The sequence below is a fragment of the Plecotus auritus genome (genome assembly GCF_963455305.1).
Source record: "Plecotus auritus genome assembly, chromosome: 1".
NCBI classification, from domain to species: domain Eukaryota; kingdom Metazoa; phylum Chordata; class Mammalia; order Chiroptera; family Vespertilionidae; genus Plecotus; species Plecotus auritus.
Genome location: NC_137770.1, coordinates 125,411,735 through 125,435,659, shown reverse-complemented (window position 1 = coordinate 125,435,659; position 23,925 = coordinate 125,411,735). Strand labels below are relative to the sequence as shown.

Here is a 23,925-nt window from a genome sequence, read left to right as displayed (position 1 = left end):
GAGACCAGAACATAGCAGCTGGGCAATTTCACTACCCCTTTACAGGCTGCGCACCCTTTGAGGGAATTTCTGGAGAAGAAAGGCTTTGAGAAACCCTGGCTGGAGAGCAGCGCAGCCTTGCAGCGCCCGCCGTGGGAGGCGGCTCGGGGGCGCGTGGAACTTCGGGGCACAGCTCGGGGCCCTGGCCTGGGCGGAGGTGCGAGCTCGGCGGCAGGCGGACCGGGCACTGGGGGCGCTGAGCCTGGGCAGCGCTGCTCGAGCCCAGCGGTGGCCTCAGCGAAACGGGAGGTTCCGGCCGCGGCGTAAACCAGGGCTCGGAGGCGGGGGCGGGGCGCACGGCTGGAGGCGGCACCGACCCTGGGCGCGCCCCTCCCCGCCGCCCCGCCGCCCCGCCCGCGACCTGGCTCCGAGGGGCCGTCCTCCGAGGGGCCGGACGGACGGAGCGCGGGCGGCGAGGGGCGGCCTCAACGCCGTCCCTTTCGCCGCGGCTCATTTCTTTCTCCCGTTTCCTTTGTCTGTTCTCCGCTCGCCGCGGTGGGGATTGTTAGTGAACAAAAGTGCAGCCTCAAGATGGCTGATGGCAACGACGATCCGCGGGCGGACGACTTGCCAGGGCCGGCCTACGAGAGCTGTGAGGCCGCGGAGCTCGCCTGCCCCGCTGAGCGCAGCGGCCACGTAGCCGTCGGCGACGGGCGCCACATGTTCGTCTGGGGCGGCTACAAGGTCAGTGGGGCCCGGCCGCGGCGTCGCTCGGGGTTACCGGGTCCGGCTCCGCGCCCCACGTCGCGACTGACCCTTGGGTCCCCCCCCCCCCCAGCTTGTTTTTGTTTTCCCCGCGTGTGGGAACCTTCTCTCGAACCCCGGGGCCAGTCCCAAGGCTCCTGGGCTGTTGTCACGCCGACCTCCCGCCCGCGCCGCCGGCACCCTCTCCGCTGCTCGCGGTGGCGAGGCTGTTGGAACTCGGAGCGTTATTTGGGGCGAGGGCACGTTGGGCGGCGCCTGATGCCTAGCCGTGTTTTTATTTAAAAGTTGGGGTGTGTGTAAGAGCTGGCGGTGTGCGGAACCGAGGTCTTGGGCCCACCGGTACCGTTGGCCACTTACGGGGTGGCTGGGGTGTAGGCAACCCCCCCTGGAGTTGTGCGAGGTCGCAGGAGTCATCGCCTCCTCTAACCTCCCCGCCCGCCCCTGGTCCCGCCACACCTGTGCGGATGGCCATCACTCTGTTGTTCGAACATTTTAGGGTTGGTTCCCGCTGAGACAGGGCTGGAATTTTTCAGAAAAAAAACTCTATTAAGAAAATTAATGGAAACGCTCCACCAGTAACCAAAAGTATCAACAGCTCCTTGATCCTAATAATAAACAATGTAATTAGTTGCCAGTTGCATTTCTTCTCTACCTCTACCTGGGGACTCCTCCCCACGTTAAACCTTGCCCACTAGTTCTCCTCTTTTGCTCTTTAGAACTTCCCAATAACACTCCACATTCTAGAATTGTGTCATCTGTTCAGTTGGCTCTAATGCATTCCTACCAAAGGCATTCTTTTTAGACCCTTTTTGTCTTAGCCCTGGCGCGAGCGGCTCGGTTGGGCATCCTCTCCTGCACTGAAAGGTCGCTGGTTCCATTCCAGGTCATGGCACATGCCCAGGTTTCAGGTTGGGTACCTGGTTGGGGTGCGTATGGGAGACAACCAATCCATGTCTCTCTCACATGGATATTTCTCTCTCCCTTCCTCTCTCTAAAAATCAATGAAAACGTATCGAGGAAAAAATGATCTCCTCCCTCCCCCATTTGTTTGAAATCTAGTCCACTACACCTGTTCCTTTGATGACTTGTTTTGTGACTCTGGCAGTAAATGTCAGTTCATGGTAGTTGATCTGATCATAGTTGACAGCTTTTGAGATGACTCAAAGGGTAGATGTGATAAAGTGCTGTAGCAGTCTTGATTATTTCGTGTAGTTTAACAACAAAAGTATTTTTTTTTTTTTTGCCAATCTAATTTGTGTTTTCCTCAGCCTCTAATGAGTAGGTGTTTAGAGGGTACTTGTTAAGAGGAAGGGGGTAGGTATGTGGTGACTCTTACTGAAATGTAAGTAACTCCCAAGGAGAAAAGTAAACCTGTTGGTCAATCATATTTCAGTCTAAACTACTTTATTTAAAATTCTGTCTGTAAAAATCAGCATTGAGGGAATGGGACTTTCTTTGGGCGTGGGGAGGTGTGGGGTAGTCAGGGTGGAATATTTCTGATGCTGTTTTTGAGGTACTGGATGCTGAGGGCTGAGGCAGGGTTGAGGCATAGCAGTGAACTAGGTGGGTGGTTAAAAACAGGCTATCCACATATTGGCCAGAACCCTGAGAGTAGGCACAGGAAGCTCTTGGAGATGGTTTTGAAGACAGTAAACCATAGCTTCTCACACAGTAGTCCGTTTCCCTCTAGGCCAGGCTCATCTACTCAGGGTCAGCCCCCCTGTCTTTTAGCCTTTCCCTTTGCAAGTGGTGGAGTGAAAAGCAAAAAGTTCACATGGCCGGGTGCTCTATTCCCATATAATACTCAAGTTTATTGGACTCTGACACCCATTCTCAGTGAACTGCAATTGTTGACTGTATGTTGACATTGTTCAGAAAGTGGCCAGCGAGGCTCAAAGGCTGGAGAGGTCAGATAGCAGTTGAAGTTGCAAATTCAGGGAAAGAAGGCTGAAATCCTGGTTCCACTATTACTTGCTAAGTACCTTTGGCATATCACCTCTCTAAAAAACCTGTTTTCTTGAAATACCAACTACTTTTATGGGTGGTTGTGAGGGTTAAATAAAGCAGTCCATGGGTAGCACTCATCTAGCTCTAAGAGCATGTGGTACACATAGTCTGTTAAAAATTATTACCTGAAGGAAATGGAGAACAAGGAACTTAAAATATTGTATAAAGACTTAATATTTGCATATTTGCAGTGCTACCCTCTCTGCATTTTGGTAGAGAATGAATGGGTTAAAGGAAACAATGGCTAGAAAACTATACATCACGTGCCAGTGTGGGTGAAGAGTTAAAGGTAGACTTTTCTTTAGTTTGCTGACCACTGCACAGGGATACTCTCTCTTGAAGCCATGCAACTGACATTTGGTGCATGGCCTGTTCAGGATCAAGTAGCCTTGGAGATTTCCTGGCGATCTCTTAACTTCCTGCACCACTGCACCTACACCATGGTAACTGCTCTATCAGAAATTGGAAATAAGAGCTGTCTATAGCCCTAACCGGTTCGGCTCAGTGGATAGAGCGTCAGCCTGTAGACTAAAGGGTCCCAGGTTCGATTCCGGTCAAGGGCATGTACCTTGGTTGCGGGCACGTCCCCAGTGGGAGGTGTGCAGGAGGCAGCTGATCGATGTTTCTCTCTCATCGATGTTTCTAGCTCTCTATCCCTCTCCCTTTCTCTCTGTAAAAAAAAAAAATCAATAAAATACATTAAAATAAAAAAAAAGAGCTGTCTATAGTAAGCATTACTTTGAGTATGTAGCATGGGGTAGGGAGGACTGTGCATTTGATGGATTTGTTGGACCTATTTAATTTTCCATAATTCTCAGTATCTCAAATAAGATAGATATGAAAAAAACATACAATAGTGCCTCTTTAGAATACCAATTATTTTTTATATTTTCAATTTTCTCTTTTTGGTTCTTAGAGTAACCAAGTCAGAGGATTATATGACTTTTATCTGCCTAGAGAAGAACTATGGATCTACAACATGGAGACTGGAAGATGGTAATTGGATTTATAAGAGGGACTAAAACATTCAAATAATGTTGCAAACAAAAAGAAACTCTGTAAAGCCCATTCTAATGAATAAAAACATTTTAGTTAAAGATGCTAAGCTATATGTTCTGAAAAGTGTTGTGTTAGTTTGGCCTAGCTGCTAAGCTTACTCTTTAGCATCTCTTCAGAAATATCAGTAATTACTAGATATTTTTATGATCCTTAGAGAAATTTCTATTCAGGGCTCTATAAAGTATCATAGTATTATTAAAATAGAGGTAGAAGCTTCAGATCCTGGAATGGAAATACAACAAAAGTTCCAAATATGTATTTTTCAAGATTATGTCTTTTGTTATGTGGCATCTTGAGTGCAAAAAATTATAGATTGTATGTACTAGAAATAAAGATGGTATTTTATTTTAATGAGTTCTAACATTAAAATCTCCATGAAATAGTATGTTTTGTTTAAAAAACAAAACTAACTTAAATTTGCCTTCCTCGGGGATATGCTGAAAGGGTCTTTTGCTAGTCTCATGACAGTGGGACTCAAGACTATGTTTGTGGCAGGGTTAATGTTGATTCTCAAAAGGCTGGGTTAGTCGTGTTTGAGGATCTATGAAGTAGTCTCCCCCTCGGTTTGCATTGTGAGAACTTGGTGCTTTACATATGTTACATATTCTAGACCTCAGAACTGGAATAGTACTCCCACTGGATTTAACAGTTAAACTAAGCATGTTAGGATTCTTCTGTACATAGTTAATCAGTGTTTTCTGAGCTGTTTGCCAATCTTTTTCTAGATAATTGGAAATATGTAATAGTATCCCTGTAATATGGAATTCTACATATTTTTAAAAATCAGCCCCATAGCCCTAGCCGGTTTGGCTCAGGGATACAGCCTCAGCCTGGGGACTCAAGGGTCCCAGGTTTGATTCCGGTCAAGGGCATGTACCTCGGTTGCAGGCTCCTCCTGGCCCGGGGCCTGGTGGGCTCATGTAGGAGGCAGCCAATCGGTGTGTTTCTCTCACATCGATATTTCTGTCTTTCCTGCTCTCTAAAAAGTCAATGGAAAAATATCCTCGTGTGAGGAATAAAAACATAAATGAATAAATAAAAATAATAAATCGGCCCCATAATTTAAAAAAAGCCTATTAAAACATAAAACCTTATTATAAAGTGATATTGTGAGAAGACCTTGAGTGACCTACTAATATTCTGAATCTTCTGTTTCTTAATTAGTTTTGATTCTGCTTTGTTTTTAGATTCAGAATGTGTCAAAGTATGCAAAGCACTGGGAGCAGTGCCTAACCTATAGTAAGGACTACTTAAGTGTCTGGAGTATTACATACAGTCTGAATCAGATTCATTTGAATGGCTAACGGTGACCGAGTAAAAAACACCTACTGAATTAATCTGTCAGGACTGGGACGTTGTTTGCCTGGCCCACTCAAGAACAAAAACAAAACAACCACTTTATGGCCATGTAAATAAAAAGCAAACAATTTAGTTTAAAAAACCTAAAATGGTGTGCTCCTAGAGTAATGTGACACTGTAGCTTTTAGGAGCTCTCATTCTGCTTCTGTGCAGGACCACCAGCTGGCAAAGCCTGTGGAATGAAGAGAAAAGAGCTCTTTCTTTGAATTGATTTTAGAGCTTGATGAGACCCTAGACATGATCTAGTCAACCTGTTCATTTTATTTTTTCCCCTTTATTGTGGGAATCGAAGTAGAAGAAAAATAAAAATATTTTTGCTTTTCCCTTTTGGGAGGCTTATTTACATTGCTTTCCCCTCAGGAAAAAAATGAACGCTGAAGGTGATGTTCCTCCTTCCATGTCAGGAAGCTGTGCTGTGTGTGTAGACAGGGCGCTGTACTTGTTTGGAGGACACCATTCGCGAGGCAACACGAATAAGGTTAGTGTTTCTAAGGGTTACGGTTCAAGGCAGTTTTATTCTTTTTTTAGACAACTTTAGACATCTATGGTTAGCTCATAGTTATTCCTGTCCCAGTTAAAAAATACGTGTACTTGATTATGGTATGAATGTGCATTTCAGTATTTTGTCTACTAGTTTGTATTTATCTAGGTCTTTTATAAAATCAACTTGGTTGGTAACTTGTGTGCAGTAACTTCCTATGTTGTTTTTCTTTGTGTTCTTTGCAGCTACTTGTTCTTTTAGCAACCTGGAGTGTTAGATGAATAACAGTAAATTAGATGAAAACGAGGTAATCATGGGGGCGGGCAGGGTAAAAATTAACAGGCCACCACTCAGAAAGCCATAAGGATAAATTAATACTGACAAAATTGTATATACTAACATTTCTATGTTCTGGCCCCATGAGATACTGTTATTCAGACTTTGTTCATGTTTTACCCAAATAGGAAAAAGATGATCAGTTGTTCTCTCAGGCCAGTAGACAGATGAAATCAATCAGAAAGGTGCTTATGATCTAGGTAGACTCATAAATTTATTTGGCAACTTCATTGGCACCTTCTATGCTGAGCACTTGGTTAGACATTGGAGACTCAAAGATGAATGAGTCTGTGCCTCCTGGAGCTCATTCTAGAAGGGACACATATAACAGGTAAATGATTTTAGTAGCATATGGTACAGAGATACAGAGCCTGGCTATTGTAATAGTTCAGTAAATATTTCTGAATCTGAAAAAGACTCCTTGACATTGTGTTTGGTAGGAAGGTGATGCTTGAATTGAATAATACAGTTCGAAGGGGGAGCCAAGATATAGGTATCAAGATGCAGAAGTGTATACAAATATGTTGTTCATGGAAATGTCAAATGGTCCAATATAGATGGAGCATATGGCTGAGATGGTTTCCAACTGCTCCTAGGAATTCCAGGGCACCTGTGAGAGGAGCATAATGGTATTAGGTGGCTCCAGACCACCCCTTCTGCTACCAATTTAACAAGAGTAGCACCATTTTTGTTTTTATATTTTAGGCTTTTACTTAAAGATTTTGTTTAAAGAAAGGGTTCTGAAGCACAGCTATAGGTTGTAGTTGAACCATGTATTTTTTAGGGCCAAGGAGAAAAATAATTTTGCACACCATGAGGAAGCTTGGGAAAGAGAGCTGTGGCTTTCAGAGAAATTGTAGTCACTAATATATCAAGTGGCTTGGGAGTCATAAGTAAAAAAAATAAAAATAAAAACACACACATATAAATTTGACATATATATGTGTGTGTGTGTATATGTGTGTGTGTGTGTGTGTGTGTGTGTGTGTGTGTGTATATATATATATATATATATATATATATGTCAAATTTATTCAAGCACCTGGATGTGAACCCTTAAAGATGCTTTATCTTTTAAGATTTGTCCTTAGCTCCTAGAGTTAAGTAGGCACATAAGACATGTTTGTTAAGTTGAATTTGGAGTGCAATTGTTGAGTCTGATTTTTTTTTTTATAATACCATCCTGATTACCATAAATTAGATTAGTAAACTCTAAGTGCCTATCTAAAGCACAGAATGTAAACCAATATACTTCTATTCCTTCACCAAAAAAGTGTGGCTGTGGGAAAAAAAAATTAGCTGAACTAAACAGGATGCTTTTAGTGACTTAGGTAACTTATATTCTGGACTCAAGAACAGTTTGTAGACACGTATGTAGTATTGAATAAGATGACATTCTTATTATAAACCACAGCAAAATTAAATACCAAGGTTAAATTTTTCACATAACCAAATCTAACTGAAACCATTGCTTTTGACAGTTCTACATGCTGGATTTAAGGTCTACAGACAGAGTATTACAGTGGGAAAGAATTGATTGCCAAGGAATTCCTCCGTCGTCAAAGGATAAACTTGGTGTCTGGGTATATAAAAACAGGTGAGTTAGTAGCAGCACTACAGGTTTGGGGTTTTATGTGGAAAATGGTTTGCCTTCAAGTATCTTTAGCCAATAACCTTTGTAACTGTAGAATGAATGAGGATTAAGTGAATTAATACATCAAAGCACTTAACATAGCACTGAGACATATAGCCATTATTATGAGTATTTTCGTATACTCAACTGTGCCTTTGCAACTCATGTAACAAAGAAGAAAAATCTCTTGTATACTGACTTGCATATCTGAATTTTAATGACTTAAGTTTTTGTTTTAATATAATAGGTTAATATTTTTTGGAGGGTATGGATATTTACCTGAAGATAAAGTATTGGGAACTTTTGAATTCGATGAAACATCTTTTTGGGTAAGTAAAGTTTCTTTCTTTCTTTTTTTTTTTTAAAATAAATCTTTATTCAGATTATTACAATTGTTTCTCCTTTTTCCCCCCAAAGCTCCCCTCCACCCGGTTCCCACCCCACCTTCTGCCCTTACCTCCCCCACACTGTCCTCATCCATAGGTGTATGATTTTTGTCCAGTCTCTTCCTGAACTCCCCCATACCCCTTTCCCCCTGAGAATTATCAGTCCACTCCCTTTCTATGCCCCTGATTCTATTATATTCACCAGATTATTCTGTTCCTCAGGTTTTTAATTCACTTGATTTTTAGGTTCACTTGTTGATAGATATGTATTTGTTGTTCATAATTTTTATATTTACTTTTTTCTTCTTCCTCTTCTTTAAGAATACCTTTCAGCATTTCATATAATACTGGTTTGGTGGTGATGAACTCCTTCAGCTTTTTCTTATCTGTGAAACTCTTTATCTGCCCTTCCATTCTGAATGATAGCTTTGCTGGGTAGAGTAATCTTGGTTGTAGGTTCTTGCTATTCATCACTTTGAAAATTTCTTGCCACTCCCGTCTGGCCTGCATAGTTTCTGTTGAGAAATCAGCTGACAATCGTATGGGTGCTCCCTTGTAGGTAATTAACTGTTTTTCTCTTGCTGCTTTTAATATTCTCTCTTTGTCTTTTGCTCTTGGCATTTTAATTATGATGTGTCTTGGTGTGGTCCTCTTTGGATTCCTTTTGTTTGGGGTTCTGTGCGCTTCCTGGACTTGTAAGTCTATTTCTTTCACCAGGTGGGGGAAGTTTTCAGTCATTATTTCTTCAAATAGGTTTTCAGTATCTTGCCCTCTCTCTTCTTCTGGCACCCCCATAATTCTGATGTTGGTACGCTTGAAGTTGTCCCAGAGTCTTCTTACACTATCTTCAACTTTTTGGATTTTTTTTTCTTATTGCTTTTTCAGTTGAGTGTTTTTTGCTTCTTTGTATTTCAATTCTTTGACTTGATTCTTGTGTTCCTCTAGTCTGCTGTTGGGTCTCTGTATAATATTTTTTATTTCAGTCAGTGTATGTTTAATTTCTAGTTGGTCCTTTTTCATATCTTTGAGGGTCTCGTTATATTTATCGGCCTTTTCTAGGATATTCTTGAAAAGCCTTATAACCGTGGTTTGGAATTCTATATCCAGTCGTTTGTTTTCCTCCATTTCTTTCGTTTGTGATCTGTTTCTTTGACGCCGCATTTTCACTGCTTCCCTGAGTTGGTAGGGTAGATTTGTGTGCTAGGTTTCCTATATGGCCCAGTGGGTCTGCCTCCCCAGTTAACCTGAGGTGGACACTCTTGGGGCAACCCTTTGTGGACTGTGTGTACAGCCTTGTTGTAGTTGTCTTGATTGTTGTTGGTATCACTGGGAGGAATTGACCTCCAGGCCAGTTGGCTGTGAGGATCAGCTGTGTCTACGCTGGGAGAAGTTCGGTGCTGGAGACAGCCTTATATGATTAGACTTTCCAAATTGCAAAAGCCTCTGTGCTCAGTTTGAATGGGGTGGAGTCTCAGGGTGGAGCAGACAGTCTTGGCTTCCCGTCAGCCTTGCCCTTGCGCGCACGCGCCTCCCGACCTCTGCCTTCTCCGGCTCCCGAGTCTCGGCCCGAGAGTCCAGATTCCCCCCACAAGAGCGTGGGTCCCCAGGGGCTCGCCTGGAACTGGGGCTCAGTGCAGTCAGGAGCTTCCGACTCCCTTCCACTAGGGAAAGCCTGTGGCAACCTCCGCAGCCTTTGTGCGCACAGGCACGCATGCGCCTCCAGACCTCTGCCTTCCCCGGCTCCCGAGTCTCTGCCCGAGAGTCCAGATTCCCCCCCGTAAGAGCATGGGTCCCCAGGGGCTCGCCTGGAACTGGGGTTCAGTACAGTCAGAACTGGGGCTCAGTGCAGTCAGGAGCTTCCGACTCCCTTCTGCTAGGGAAAGCCTGTGGCAACCTCCGCAGCCTTTGTGCACACTGGCGTGCGCGCCTCCAGACCCCTGCCCACCGGGGCTCCCCCGGGTCTCCCCTGGATCTCCGAGTCTCCGGGTGCCTTTCTCTCTACCTGACAGTCCAGACTCACCCTGTATGAGCATGGGTCCACGGGGTTTTGCCCGGGACTGGGGTTCAGTGCAGTCAGAACTGGGGTTCAGTGCGGTCGGTGGCTTCCTTCCCTCTTCTGCCAGAGAAAGTCAGCTAGGCTCTCAGCCGCCCTTCCTCTCTGCGCGCACAAAGACCCTTTGCTGTACCTCCAATTCTCTGTGAGCTTTTCTCTTTCCTTCTAGTTATAGAATTTCCCCTCAGCCAGCCTTCCTGTGGTTCTGGATGGTGTCCGTTCTGTCTTTTAGTTGTAGTTTTTAAATTGTTGTGCGAGGCAGCAGTTTAGGTGCTTACCTATGCCGCCATCTTGGTTTCTCTCTGGGTAAGTGAAGTTTCATATTTGTATATCACCTACTTAGTATGTTGAAATAATATTTTGTTTGGTAATAGTTTTGTTCATTTTGTTAATAATTAATAAATCAGACCAAGGATATATAACTTTGCAAACACTCTTTGTAAAATAATTGTAAAATAACTATTTTCTGTAGAATTCAAGTCACCCAAGAGGATGGAATGATCATGTACATATTTTAGACACTGAAACATTTATCTGGAGTCAGCCTATAACTACTGTGAGTTACTGAAGAATAATGGGTTATTAAAGCATGACTATTTAGAGAAGGGAAGTTGGGAGGTGGTGTTAATATTGATAGTTCATTTTTTTGTTTTCTGGAGAAGGGCCATAGCTTTCATAATTCTCCAAGCACTCTAGAACTCAGAAAAGTTTAATGAATGTGTAGACCAACCCAGCATCTATTATCTAATAGATACTGAGTGCTAATGTTTGTAATAAATGACCTAGCACTATCTTGGAATTTAAGTTCCTCAAATATCAGTTTCTTTCTCCCCCGATAAAGATGTCATATAATGTGCTAGCGTTTAGATAAAAATAAAACAAGCATTCTGTTTATTAACTAGCTCATTTAGTAATACACCTCAAAAATGTAAAATTAAAATTCCCAGTTTTACTAGTCTGCTTTAGTACTGCTATTGACTAGAAGTCTATACTTCAGCTGGAAAGCTCAAGTGTCTGCATATTCTTATGTGGAAAGTGGTTTGTCATTCAAGTATCCTCAGCCCAAACCGTTGTAACCGTAGAACATATGAGGATTAAATGACTTAATACTACAAAGCACTTAACATAGCACCTGAGACATATTAGCCATTATTATATGAGTATATTCATGTATTGAAGACTCTGGTATTTATAAAACGTTCACTTATTTATTAAATTGCTTTCATAACTAATAGGGTAAAGCACCTTCACCTCGCGCTGCCCATGCCTGTGCAACAGTTGGAAACAAGGGCTTTGTATTTGGAGGCAGATATCGGGTGAGTATATAAACAGTTTCAATGACTTGCTTTGAATTATTCAAAATGGTAACTATTTAATTATCCTTTTTTAGGATGCTAGAATGAATGATCTTCACTATCTTAATCTGGATACATGGGAGTGGAATGAATTGTAGGTATCACGTAGATAATTATTTTTTTTTTAATTTCTTTATTGATTAAGGTATTACATATGTGTCCTTATTCCCCGATTACCCCTCACCTCCCATTCATGCCCCCACCCCCCTGTTGTCTGTGTCCATTGATTAGGCTTACATGCATGCATATAAGTCCTTTGGTTGATCTCTCCCCCTTACCCCCACCCTCCCCTACCTTCCCTGAGGTTTGACGTTCTGATTGATGTTTCTCTGTCTCTGGATCTATTTTTGTTCATCAGTTTATGTTGTTCATTATATTCCACAAATGAGTGAGATCATGTGATATTTATCTTTCTCTGCCTGGCTTATTTCACTTAGCATAATGCTCTCCAGCTCCATCCATGTTGTTGCAAATGGTAAGAACTCCTTCATTTTTACCGCAGTGTAGTATTCCATTGTGTAGATGTACCACAGTTTTTTAATCCACTCATCTGCTGATGGGCACCTAGGCTGTTTCCAAATCTTAGCTATGGTGAATTGTGCTGCTATGAACATAGGGGTGCATATATCCTTTCTGATTCGTGTTTCTAATTTCTTGGGATATATTCCTAGAAGTGGGATCACTGGGTCAAGTGGGAGTTCCATTTTTAGTTTTTTGAGGAAACTCCATACTGTTCTCCACAGTGGCTGCACCAGTCTGCATTCCCACCAGCAGTGCATGAGGGTTCCTTTTTCTCCGCATCCTCACCAGCACTTGTCATTTGTTGACTTGTTGATAATAGCCATTCTGACAGCTGTGAGATGGTATCTCATTGTTGTTTTGATTTACATCTCTCTGATGATTAGTGACTTTGAGCAGGTTTTCTTATGTCTCTTAGCTTTCCTTCTGTCTTCTTTCGAAAAGTGTCTATTTAGATCAGTTGCCCATTTTTTTATTGGGTTTATCTTCTTTTTGTTAAGCTGCATGAGTTCCCTGTAAATGTTGGAGATTAAACCCTTATTGTTGATATCATTGGCAAATAAGTTCTCCCATGCAGTGGGCTTTCTTGTTGTTTCATTGATGGTCTCATTTGCTGTGCAAAAGCTTTTAATTTTGATGTAGTCCCATTTGTTTATTTTCTCTTCAGTTTCCATTGCCCTAGGAGCAGTATCAGTGAAGAAATTGCTTCGGCATATGTCAGAGCTTTTTCTGCCTGTGGATTCCTCTAGTATTTTTATGGTTTCCCGTCTTGTGTTTAAGTCCTGTATCCATTTTGAGTTTATTTTTGTGTATGGTGTAAGTTGGTGGTCTAGTTTCATTTTTTTGCATGTATCTAATTTTCCCAACACCATTTATTGAAGAGACTGTCTTGACTCCATTGTATGTTCATGCCTCCTTTGTCAAATATTAATTAAGCGTAGTGATTTGGGTTGATTTCTGGGTTCTCTATTCTATTCCATTGATCTATATGCCTGTACTTGTGCAAGTACCAGGCTGTTTTGAGAACAGTGGCTTTGTAATACAGCTTGAAATCTGGTATTGAGATCCCACCTACTTTGTTCTTCTTTCTCAGGATTGCTGTGGCTATTCAGGGTCTTTTTTATTTCTTTTTTTAAAAAATATATTTCTTTATTGATTTCAGAGAGGAAGGGAGAGGGAGAGAGAGATAGAAACATCAATGGTGAGAGAGAATCATTGATCGGCTGCCCCCTGCACATCCCCTACTGGTGATTGAGCCTGCAACCCAGGCATGTGCCCTTGGCTGGAATCGAACCCGGGACCCTTCAGTCCACAGGCTGATGCTCTATCCACTGAGCCAAACCAGCTAGGGCTCAGGGTCTTTTTTTATTCCAGATGAATTTTTGGAGAGTTCTTTCTAGGTCTATGAAATATGCTGTTGGTATTTTAATGGGGAGTGCATTGAATCTATAGATTGCTTTGGGTAGTATGGACATTTAATGACGTTGATTCTCCCAATCCATGAACATGGTATGTTCTTCCATCTGTTTACTTGTTCCTGTATCCCTTTTTCAGTGTCCTGCACTGAAAAGGTCTTTTACCTCCTTAGTTAAGTTTATCCCTAGGTATCTTAATTTTTTGGTACGATGGTAAATGGGATTGCTTTTTTAGTCTCTCTTTCTGTAAGTTCACTATTGGTGTATAGAAGTGCCATAGATTTCTTGGCGTTAATTTTGTATCCTGCTACATTGCCAAATTCATTTATTAAGTCTATCAGTTTTTTGATGGAGTCTTTTGTTTTTTTTTTTTATGTACAATATCATGTCATCTGCAAATAAGGACAGCTTTACTTCTTCTTTTCCAATTTGGATGCCTTTTATTTCTTCTTCTTGTCTAATTGCAATGGCTAATACTTCTAGTACTATGTTGAAAAGGAGTGGTGAGAGTGGGCATACCTGTCTAGTTCCTGTTCTTAGGGGAAATGGTTTTAGTTTTTGCCCATTGAGTATGATGTTAGCTGTGGGTTTAACATAAATAGCTTTTATTATGTTGAGGTATGATCCTTCTATTCCCACCTTGTTGAGAGTTTTTATCAAGAAAGGGTGTTGGATTTTGTCAAATGCTTTTTCTGCATCAATTGATATGACTATGTGATTTTCATCTCTCAATTTATGTGATGTATCACGTTTATTGTTTTGTGGATATTGAACCATCCTTGCATTCCTGGGATAAATCCTACTTGGTCATGGTGTATGATCTTCCTGATGTACTGCTGGATCCGATTTGCTAGAATTTTGTTGTGGATTTTGGCATCTACGTTAATGAGAGATATTTGCCTGTAATTCTCCTTCATTTTGTTGTCTTTATCTGGTTTTGGTATTAGGGTGATGCTGGCTTCATAGAAGGAGCTTGGAAGTGTTCCTTCCTCTTGAATTTTTTGGAATAGTCTGAGGATAGGTTTTAGTTCTTCCTTGAATGTTTGGTAAAACTCCCCTGTGAAGCCGTCTGGCCCGGGCTTTTGTTTGCTGGAAGCTTTTTGATGACTGCTTCAATTTCTTCCATAGTTATTGGTCTATTGAGATGTTTAGATTCTTCCTGATTGAGTTTTGGGAGGTTATATTTTTCTAGGAATATGTCCATTTCCTCCAGGTTGTCCAGTTTGTTGGAATAGAGTTGTTCATAGTATTTTTTAACAATTCTTTGTATTTTGGTGGGGTCTGTTGTTATTTCTCCTCTTTCATTTCTGATTTTGTTTATTTGGGTCCTCTCTCTTTGCTTCTTGGTGAGCCTGGCTAGAGGGTCATCAATCTTATTTATCCTTTCAAAGAACCAGCTCTTGGTTTTGTTAATCTTTTGTATTGTTTTTTTTTTTTTTGTCTTTATGTCCTTTATCTCCGCTGTGATCTTTATTATTTCCTTCCTTCTGCTTACACTGGGCTTTTCTTGTTGCTCTATTTCTAACTCTTTGAGTTGTAGGATTAGGTAATTTATTACCGTTGGTTCTTGTTTTTTGCAGTAGGCTTGTAGAGCTATGAACTTCCCTCTCAAGACTGCTTTTGCTGTGTCCCATAGATTTTGGATTGTTATATTTTCATTGTCATTTGTTGCCATGATGTTTTTTATTTCTTCCTTGATCTCTCTGGTAACCCAATCATCGTTTATTACCATGCTGTTTAGTCTCCATATGTTTGATTTCTTTGGATTGTTTGTATTATACTTGATTTCCAGTTTTATGCCACTGTGATCTGAGAAGATGCTTGATATGATTTCTATGTTCTTGAATTTGAAGAGATTTTGGCTATGACCCAACATATGGTCTATCTTTGAAAATGACCCATGTGCACTTGAGAAGAATGTATATTCTGTGGCTTTGGGGCGAAATGTTCTGAAGATGTCAATTAATTCCATCTGGTCTAGTGAGTCATTTAGGATTGATGTTTCTTTGCTGATTTTTTGTTTAGAGGATTTGTCCAATGGTGATAGTGGGGTATTAAAGTCTCCTACTACGATTTTATTGCTGTCAATCTCTCCTTTGATATTCTCCAGGACTTTTTTTTTTAATGTATTTGGGTGCTCCTGTAGTGGGTGCGTATATGTTTACCAGAGTTATTTCTTCTTGTTGGATTGCTCCCTTTAGTATTATGAAGTGGCCTTCCTTATCTCTTGTTATGTCCTTCACTTTGAGATCTAATTTGTCAGATATAAGTATTGCTACCCCAGCTATTTTTTATTTCCATTCGCCTGAAAAACCTTATTCAATGCCTTCACCCTCAGTCTGTGTGCGTCTTTTTTTCTAAGGTGGGTTTCTTGTAGACAGCAGATATATGGGTCATGTTTTCTCATCCAATCCGTTACCCTATGTCTTTTGATTGGGGCATTTAATCCATTTACATTTAAAGTTATTAATAGGAACTTATTTGTCACCATTTTTATTCTTTACCCCTGTGTTCCTTCTTCGCTTCCTATTTCTTTTTTTAAAAAATATATTTTATTGAGTTTTTACAGAGAGGAAGGGAGAGGGATAGAGAGTTGAAACATCGATGAGAGAGAAACATCGATCAGCTGCCTCCTGCACACCCCTCACTGGGGATGTGCCCGCAACCAAGGTACATGCCCTTTACTGGAATCGAACCTGGGACCCTCCAGTCCACAGGCTGACGCTCTATCCACTGAGCCAAACCGGTTTCGACTCCTATTTCTTTTTTTTACAGCAGACCCTTTAGCATTTCTTGCATTGCTGGTTTGGTGGTAATAAATTCCCTTAGTCCTTTTTTGTCTGTGAAGCTCCTGATTTCATCTTCAATTTTGATTGATAGCCTTGCTGGGTACAGTATTCTTAGATTCAGACCCTTTTTTTTGCATGACTTCGTATATTTCATTCCATTCCCTTCTGGCCTGATGAGTTTCTGTTGAGAAATCAGTCACTATTCTGATGGGGGTTCCTTTGTATGTAACTTTCTGTCTCTGGCCGCTTTTAAGATTCTTACTTTGTCGTCGGTGTTTGCCAATTTAATTATGATGTGTCTTGGCATCTGTCTTTTAGGGTTCATTTTGCTTGGGACTCTGTGAGCTTCTTGGATTTGTATGGGTTTTTTCTTTCCTATATCAGGGAAGTTTTCTGTCATTATGTCTTCAAACAGGTTTTCTATTCCTTGCTCAGTTTCCTCTCCTTCTGGAACCTCTATTATGCGGATGTTGTTTTGTTTCGTGTTGTCCCAAAGTTCCGTTAGGCTCTTCTCCTGCTTTTTAATTTCTTTTTCTAGAAGCTGCTCTACTTGGGTATTTTTTCCTACCTTGTCTTCTTGCTCACTGATGCGGTCCTCTGCTTCTTCTAGTCTACTCTTGATGCTTCTATTGAGTTCTTTACAGCAGCGATGTCATTTTTCATTTCTTCTTAGTTCTTCTTCATTTCCTCTTGGTTCTTACTCATATTGTCGAATTTGTCTTCCATTCTTTTCAGCCACCTTATGACCATTTCTCTGAATTCTTTCTCTGGCAGGTTGCTTGCCTCCATTTCATTTACTTCCTTTTCTGGTGATGCTTGCTTTTCTTTCATATGTGGGCTGTTTCTTTGTCTCCCCATGGTCTCTCTTCTTGGGTGTCTGGTTATGTAGTTCTCTCTCTCCTGCGTTGATTTAAAGGCACAAAATACAACACAACCAGGTACAACACACAAGGCACTGAACAGAAATGTATTTACGACATTAATAACCCCAAATAAAGGTAACCACCAGAGAAGGGCAAATTAAAAGATAGGCGAGAAAGGAGAAAAAAAAAAAAGGAATGTCAAAATGAAATTGGGAAAAGGAAAAAAAAGTAAGAGAGAAAAGAAAGATAATAAGAAAGAAAAGGGGAACACACTATATATATGGGCAGAAAACTCCAATAGAACAGCCACTAATCCCAGTAAATGCCAGCAACAAGTACCTGGGGATTAATAGATACTACAAACAACAATTAATATCAAGCGAGGCGAGTAAAAACAGATTCAAAAAACAAACGAAAATAAAACAAACAAAAAGAAAACAAAAAAAGAATAAGCAAAACAGTTTCACAAACAAGCATAAAAAAATCGATATAATCAACATTCAAGCAAACAACAACAAAAGGACAGAGAGAAAAATAATTTTTCGGATAGTGAAGACAGAGAAGAGAGAGGTGTATATGCACTTGGAGCAGGGGATTGGAAATTAGATATATAAGTAGGGTGAAATTTTAATGGGGGGTGTAAAAAGAAAGAATAGGGAAAATCTAAAGCAGGAAAAGGGTAAGAGAAACAGGACAACAAAAGGGCAAAAGTTAGGAAGAGAGTGATGGCATAAAGGTAGAGTTGAGATAGAGTAGAATGATGCCAAAGGAAAGATGAAAATAGAATGTAGAACACTAATCTCAAAGTCAAAGAGAAAATAAAATCACCTTTAAAAAAAGGTAAAATAGTAGTAATAATACTGATTGAAAATAAAAATGTAATAATTAAAAAGTTAAAATGAAGTGAGGAAAAAAAGAAAAAAATTAGTTTAAGTAAAAGATGAAATAAAAAAATTTAAAAAATAAAAATAAAATGTGCAGTAGTGAAGGTCATTCACTTCCTCTATTGTTCTGTTTGGCACGCCTGTTTCCCAGTCAGGACAGTATTGCAGTTCCATGCGTTCCACTGCTCCTCAGTGTTGTAAGCCAGTCCTGATTTTTAAGCAGGCGGTGTGTCTTACTTTCTTGTATTCCTTTATTTGTGATTACAGAAGAGTCAATTTGTGATTCAGCCCCTGGGTGGCAGTGTTTCTGGGTTGACCTCCGGGTCTATAGGTCCTCTCTAGCCTGTGCTTAGATCCTGCTTTCCCTGTGGCACTCAATACCGGTTTGTGGTAGTGGGCTGCCCCAGAGCTGGTTCTCTGATGGTCACTCCCCTCTCTGATCCCCAGGTTCCAGAAAAACAACTTTCCCCTGCAGTCTCCTAGGGTGTCCCCAAGTGGGTGATCCTATGTATTGGGCTCAGTAATCAGAAGCAAGGATTCAAAGAAGAGAAAGCGCAAGTGTGCGAACTCTGGGTCTGCGCGCAAGCCTGCTCGCAAGCCTGCGCAATCCTCTTTTCCCCTTTGTGTCCAAGCAGCCGGTACACTCCCAAAATGTTTAGGCTGTCCTTCTGTGTCAGATCAAAATGGGTTGCTTTTTAGAGATCCCCTCTGTTAGCAGCTCTGAGGACCCCCTTCCCCATTCACGGGTCACGCCAGCCTCAACAGCCACGGATTTTTCTAGGTGCAGACGTTCCCCGGTCCTCCAGCTCCCGCAGTGCGCGTGCCACCTTATCCCAGGTGAAATCTGACCTTTCCGTGGTGGAGTGTAGAGCTCCTTTGAATCTGTGTTTGCGCCAATTGGGGACTGGTGCTCTGGGGTTCGCAGCTGTTCGGTGGGTGCCGCAGTTGTAGATTTTCAGGCTTCAAATAACATCCACTTTCCCCTTCAAGATGGCGCGGTCTCCGCGTCCGAGCCGGTGGCTCCGGGAGGGAACCCAGTAGCAGTTAGGGCTGCCTGGTCAGGGGACCCCCGTCCAGCAGTCCCCCACCTTCTCCTGGAGTATAGCTGTCCCTTAACTCTCCAATAAACACTCCCCATGCGACCCTCAGCTGTTCTTTCTCTCTGCTCTGGGACAAGGCTCGGGACACGTCTGTCTATTCTGCTGCCATTTTTCCACCCATTAGATAATTATTTACAAAAGTTTTTCAAAACATTTCCATGGCTTTTTCCTTTTTCTCTGTTGTTAGTATAAAATGTACTTGCTTAAATTTTCTGTATTTCCAGTTCCCATTAACTGTATGCCTGGCATATAGTATGTGCTCAATGTTTGTTGAAAAGAAAAGGTCTAAAGTTGACTGTCAAAGAAAATAGTTAATTCTAAAGCATGAAGTTAATACCAAAAAGCCTTTTTAAATTTAAAGTCTTTTTCTTTAATCCCATATACATTTTAAAACTTCAGTATCTCTTTACTTTTAGAAATCCGTATTATAACTTAGCTATTATTTTCAGAATTCCACAAGGCATGTGCCCAGTTGGCCGATCTTGGCACTCACTGACACCAGTTTCTTCAGATCATCTGTTTCTCTTTGGAGGATTTACCACTGATAAACAGCCACTAAGTAAGTTGTTTAAAAATATGAGCCCAGCCCTAGCCAGTTTGGCTCAGTGGATAGGGCCTGTGGACTGAAGGGTCCCAGGTTCGATTCTGGTCAAGGGCACCTGCCCAGGTTGCTTGAGGCCCAGTAGGGGGCGTGCAGGAGGCAGCCAATCAGTGATTCTCATCATGTTTCTCTCTCTCTCCCTTCCTCTCTGAAATCAATAAAAATTAAAAAAAAAAAAAAAAAGCCCAGCTGGTGTGTCTCAGTGGTTGAGCATCGACCCATGAACAAGGAGGTCATGGTTCGATTCCCAGTCAGGTCACATGCCTGGGTTGTGGGCTCAATCCCCAGTAGAGGGCATGCAGGAGGAATTGATGTTTCTATCTCTCTCTCACCCTCTCCCTTCTTCTCTCTGAAATCAATTTAAAAAACCATATTTAAAACCACCTCTCAACTTCCTTCTTTAAAAAAAATATGATAAATCATTATCATTCATCATATATACTTAGTTGGAAAAAATTAAGTCTGTTTGGATGTATTAGGGCTATAGGGTCGGTTGGAAGGTTTACTATTAATTTTGACCCTATAACATAACCCTATTAATTGTTTTCATACTAAGACATACATCCATTCTGTAAAGAAATGCCCTGGAATACTTAAAAGCCTTGCTGAAGGACTCTAATATATAAGGGCTTACTTGGTTAATTGCAGAGGATAAAAGGAAATATACTCTCTCTTATCTACTCACAATATGATTGATAACTTTTCTTGCTAAAGCTGTGTCCTTTAAATATCAATATCACATTGGTAGAACATACTTCATATTTTTTTTTTTGTTTTGTTTCAATCAGGTGATGCCTGGACTTACTGTATCAGTAAAAATGAATGGCTACAGTTTAATCACCCCTACACTGACAAACCAAGGTATGAACTATTTAAAAAGGTAATTCTCTTGCAGGCTCAGTCCCCAGTATGGGGCATGCAGGAGGCAGTCAATCGATGGTTCTCTCTCATCAATGATGTTTCTCTCTCTCTTCCTCTCTGAAATCAATAAAAAAATATATTTTAAAAAAAGTTAATTCTTACACTAAATTAATGAGGTCTACAGAGGTGTACAAGACAGAATGATAAATACCCTTGCATTCACTAAGGTTTAACATAAGCCTTTTGAAAAAAAAAAAACAAAACACCCCAACTCATCCTAGTATCAGATGCTTTCTTTTCTATCATCTCTGAAAAACAGGACTGGATTTTGATTTTTACTTTTTCCTTTATCATAAAATTACTGATACAGTTAACATTTATAATCAAGTTCTTTACCTAAGTGAACTGAACTGCATCTAGGCTACTATTAAAAAGAAGAAAAAAGAAAAAGGAACTGGAAAGGAGAGAATTTCAAAACCTTAATGTATATGGGGAAAAAATCAAGAACTTTCTGTTAGATTTTCAATAGCACTGCATAACAAAGAATAAGAAGTCAAGCCATTGAAAAAGGAGGCTATTAAACACTCAGTTATTTTTGTTGTTAACCTCAAAAGAACTGTACAAAGACTGGAAAGGAAATGATAATCAAACTAGGTGTTCAAAGCACATTAAGATATGTCAACCTGCATTTTTCCTAAGCCTCTAACCTCAGTATAGTCAGGCCACTAAGACTCCATTTGGCACAAATATTCTTTCCATAGAATCACCAGGCCTTCAGATGCTTTGTTTCCTGAGGCAGATTCAGCATCCCTCAGATGTTTTGTGTAAGGCCAATTGGCCCTGCCTATAAAAGCGGAAGAGGCCATATACCGCACATCTCCCACAGATCTGTAATGCTAACAAGAGAACAGTGTCAGTTCAAACCCCTCACTGCATAGTAGTTCTGGACCAAAGAGGAAATGCTGACATCCAAATAAATCAATGATTTTTTCTAGCATTGGCTACTTTTCTTTCAGGTAATTGCTTCTCACACCATGATGTTTTGGTCTGAACTAAAGATCTCTAGTCTTTATTTCATCAGTCTATTCTGTAGTATAAATGTTCAACTTGGTGTTTTGGGTGACTGCAAACTCAAGCTTTTGTTTTGAATGTAGATTATGGCATACAGCTTGTGCCAGTGATGAAGGAGAAGTAATTGTTTTTGGTGGGTGTGCCAATAACCTTCTTGTCCATCACAGAGCTGTAAGTATACTATCTTATGTTAAAGGAGACTTCATAATATTGCTGAAACTTATTTGTGAAGTATTTGCTTTTTAATGTTTTCTTCTATTTTTCAGGCACACAGTAATGAAGTACTTATATTTTCAGTTCAACCAAAATCTCTTGTACGGTAAGTAGCTTTTTACTCGGAACTTCAGAGTATTTAAAATTGTGTTTCTTAACACTTTAAAATAGTGCTCTTGAAAAACTAGGTTTATGAATAATTTAAAAGGGTACTAACAACCTTTCATGGATCCAACTAACCAGTTCCTATGAAAACCTTTAAAGAAAATGGTTTCTTTCTTTTTATTTTAATAGCTCATCAAGTGAGGGTACTTCTAAACAGCAAAGTGAAATTATTTTTCTCTTTCCTTGTTCTTTCAGGCTAAGCTTAGAAGCAGTCATTTGCTTTAAAGAAATGTTAGCCAACTCGTGGAACTGCCTTCCAAAACACTTACTTCACAGTGTTCATCAGAGGTTTGGTAGTAACAACACTTCTGGGTCTTAGGTTTCATAGATCATGCCTCTGAACACCTTGCATGAACAGCAATTCTGTGAACATCAGAGTGGCATCATTTGTATAGTTATATGCATTGTGTAGTTTTGCAGCTTTTTGGCTTTATTGTGCATGTGAATGGCCTAAAGAACCTATTTTTGTGTCTAAAGTTTACAATAAATGTATTTAACACCAGTAAAAATGTCTTCTGTTAAAACAAAGGAAAATTAATACTTGGGCTTTACCCCAAGGAATGGTAGTTATATTTCCTTTTTGATAACTTCAAGATATCTATCGGTAGAAACATTCTTACCACTTAAAATGGTGAAGTTATTTTCCCCCCTCTTATTGAGATTGTATTGGGTTGTCACTAGTTAACAATATTATACAGGTTTCAGGTGCACAATTCCACAACACATCATCCATACACTTATACCACCCCCAAGTTGAAGTTATTATTTTCAAAAAGTAATTTAGATGTTTTTAATGGCAAGAATAGTCTATTTTGTTGTATTTACAATATGAGGCTACATAATTATAAAGTTTTTTTAAACATCAATTTCAAATGGAAAAATACTCTCAATAGGACTGAAAACTGGTAAATAAATTCTGGAAGGACAAACAGCTGTTTAGTACTTTGACCTTAAATGCTTTGGTATAGGGTCTGGGGGAAGTGGTCATGTTGACTATAAGTAGCTGTTTTCTGATCATTTAAAAAGTAGCAGTTTTGTAGCTCATAAAAAAATAGGAATAAGGTGTGACCTTATTCTCCATTCTGCTAGGAAACAGAAGAAAGCTGGATCTGTAGTCTTTCCTGGTAACCCTAAAAGTGCATTTCTGACATTATAGGTTAAGGTACTCAGTAACATGCTACTGATACTTACTAGAGGTGGAAAATAAAATGGTACAGAACTGAATGAGATTACAAGAAAGAAGGTGAAAAGTGAGGGTGTATAAATGCATGGAAATGTTCAACACCAATTTCTTCAAGGTGTTATTCCTTAAGCTTAGTCATGGGAATTATTTATATTTTAAATCTGGTCTAATAATACATTTGGACAAGTATAAGGTAGAAGGAAACTTACTCCTTTAATACTTAGGGTTTTCAAGAATCAATTCTAAATGTTTAACTGCCCCCAACAACCACCACCACCACCGGAAAAAAAATAAACCAACAACTTGTGATTGGCCTGTGAGTGATAGATATATTAGACATTATATACAGTAGGCTACCAAGTCAGTAGTCTAAGTGAGCCATTTCACTATTCAATTTCTTTACAACATGAAATGAATACTTATTAACCTCACAAATTTCGAGAAAATTTAGAATAACTACAGATGTATACAATTAGCATTTAACTGTTCACAAATATTTTGGAAATCCTATCATAGACAGTGTCTCCTCTCTATAAAAGTGGAATAAAATAAGAATAAGTCCTTTTGGCGAATATAGCAAGGCAATGTTTAGTTCATTTTTAAAAGCCGAAGTCTTATTACATAGTTTTTTCATCTTTGAACTTCCAAAAGACTATAAAAGTGGCTCTTATATATTTTAGGATGTCATTTCAGCTATTTCCTCTTTATATTCAGAAGATTGGGTGCAGACACTTTCACTTTGCCAGGAATGTTTCTTGATAAATCCGTGTCCTAAAAAAAGAGAATTGCTGAATATTTTCACATTCTATATGGTCAATCATATTTCTTTTTATGACAGTTTATGTATC

The 23,925-nt window shown here is 40.2% G+C and overlaps 2 protein-coding genes across 6 annotated transcripts in view; one reads left to right on the top strand and one right to left on the bottom strand.

Annotated features, from left to right (window-relative positions):
* The first annotated feature begins 341 nt into the window (after window positions 1–341).
* KLHDC2 (kelch domain containing 2) lies at window positions 342–22,403 on the top strand. The gene is made up of 13 exons (XM_080656646.1): window positions 342–723; window positions 3,668–3,747; window positions 5,530–5,647; window positions 7,468–7,583; window positions 7,867–7,948; window positions 10,531–10,614; window positions 11,294–11,374; window positions 11,449–11,507; window positions 19,433–19,542; window positions 20,373–20,445; window positions 21,600–21,687; window positions 21,783–21,835; window positions 22,090–22,403. Exons 1-13 carry the CDS (start codon window positions 571–573, stop codon window positions 22,211–22,213), a joined length of 1,221 nt encoding a protein of 406 aa, XP_080512772.1. The 5' UTR covers window positions 342–570; the 3' UTR covers window positions 22,214–22,403.
* Window positions 22,404–23,271: 868 nt separating this feature from the next.
* NEMF (nuclear export mediator factor) overlaps window positions 23,272–23,925 on the bottom strand; it is a 76,848-nt gene continuing 76,194 nt past the window's right edge. For all 5 annotated transcript variants that reach the window (XM_080656586.1, XM_080656587.1, XM_080656588.1 and 2 more), the window contains one exon: window positions 23,272–23,848. In XM_080656586.1, coding sequence (XP_080512712.1) covers window positions 23,771–23,848 — 78 coding nt within the window. In that variant the 3' untranslated portion in view covers window positions 23,272–23,770. The remainder of the gene's footprint in view (window positions 23,849–23,925) is intronic.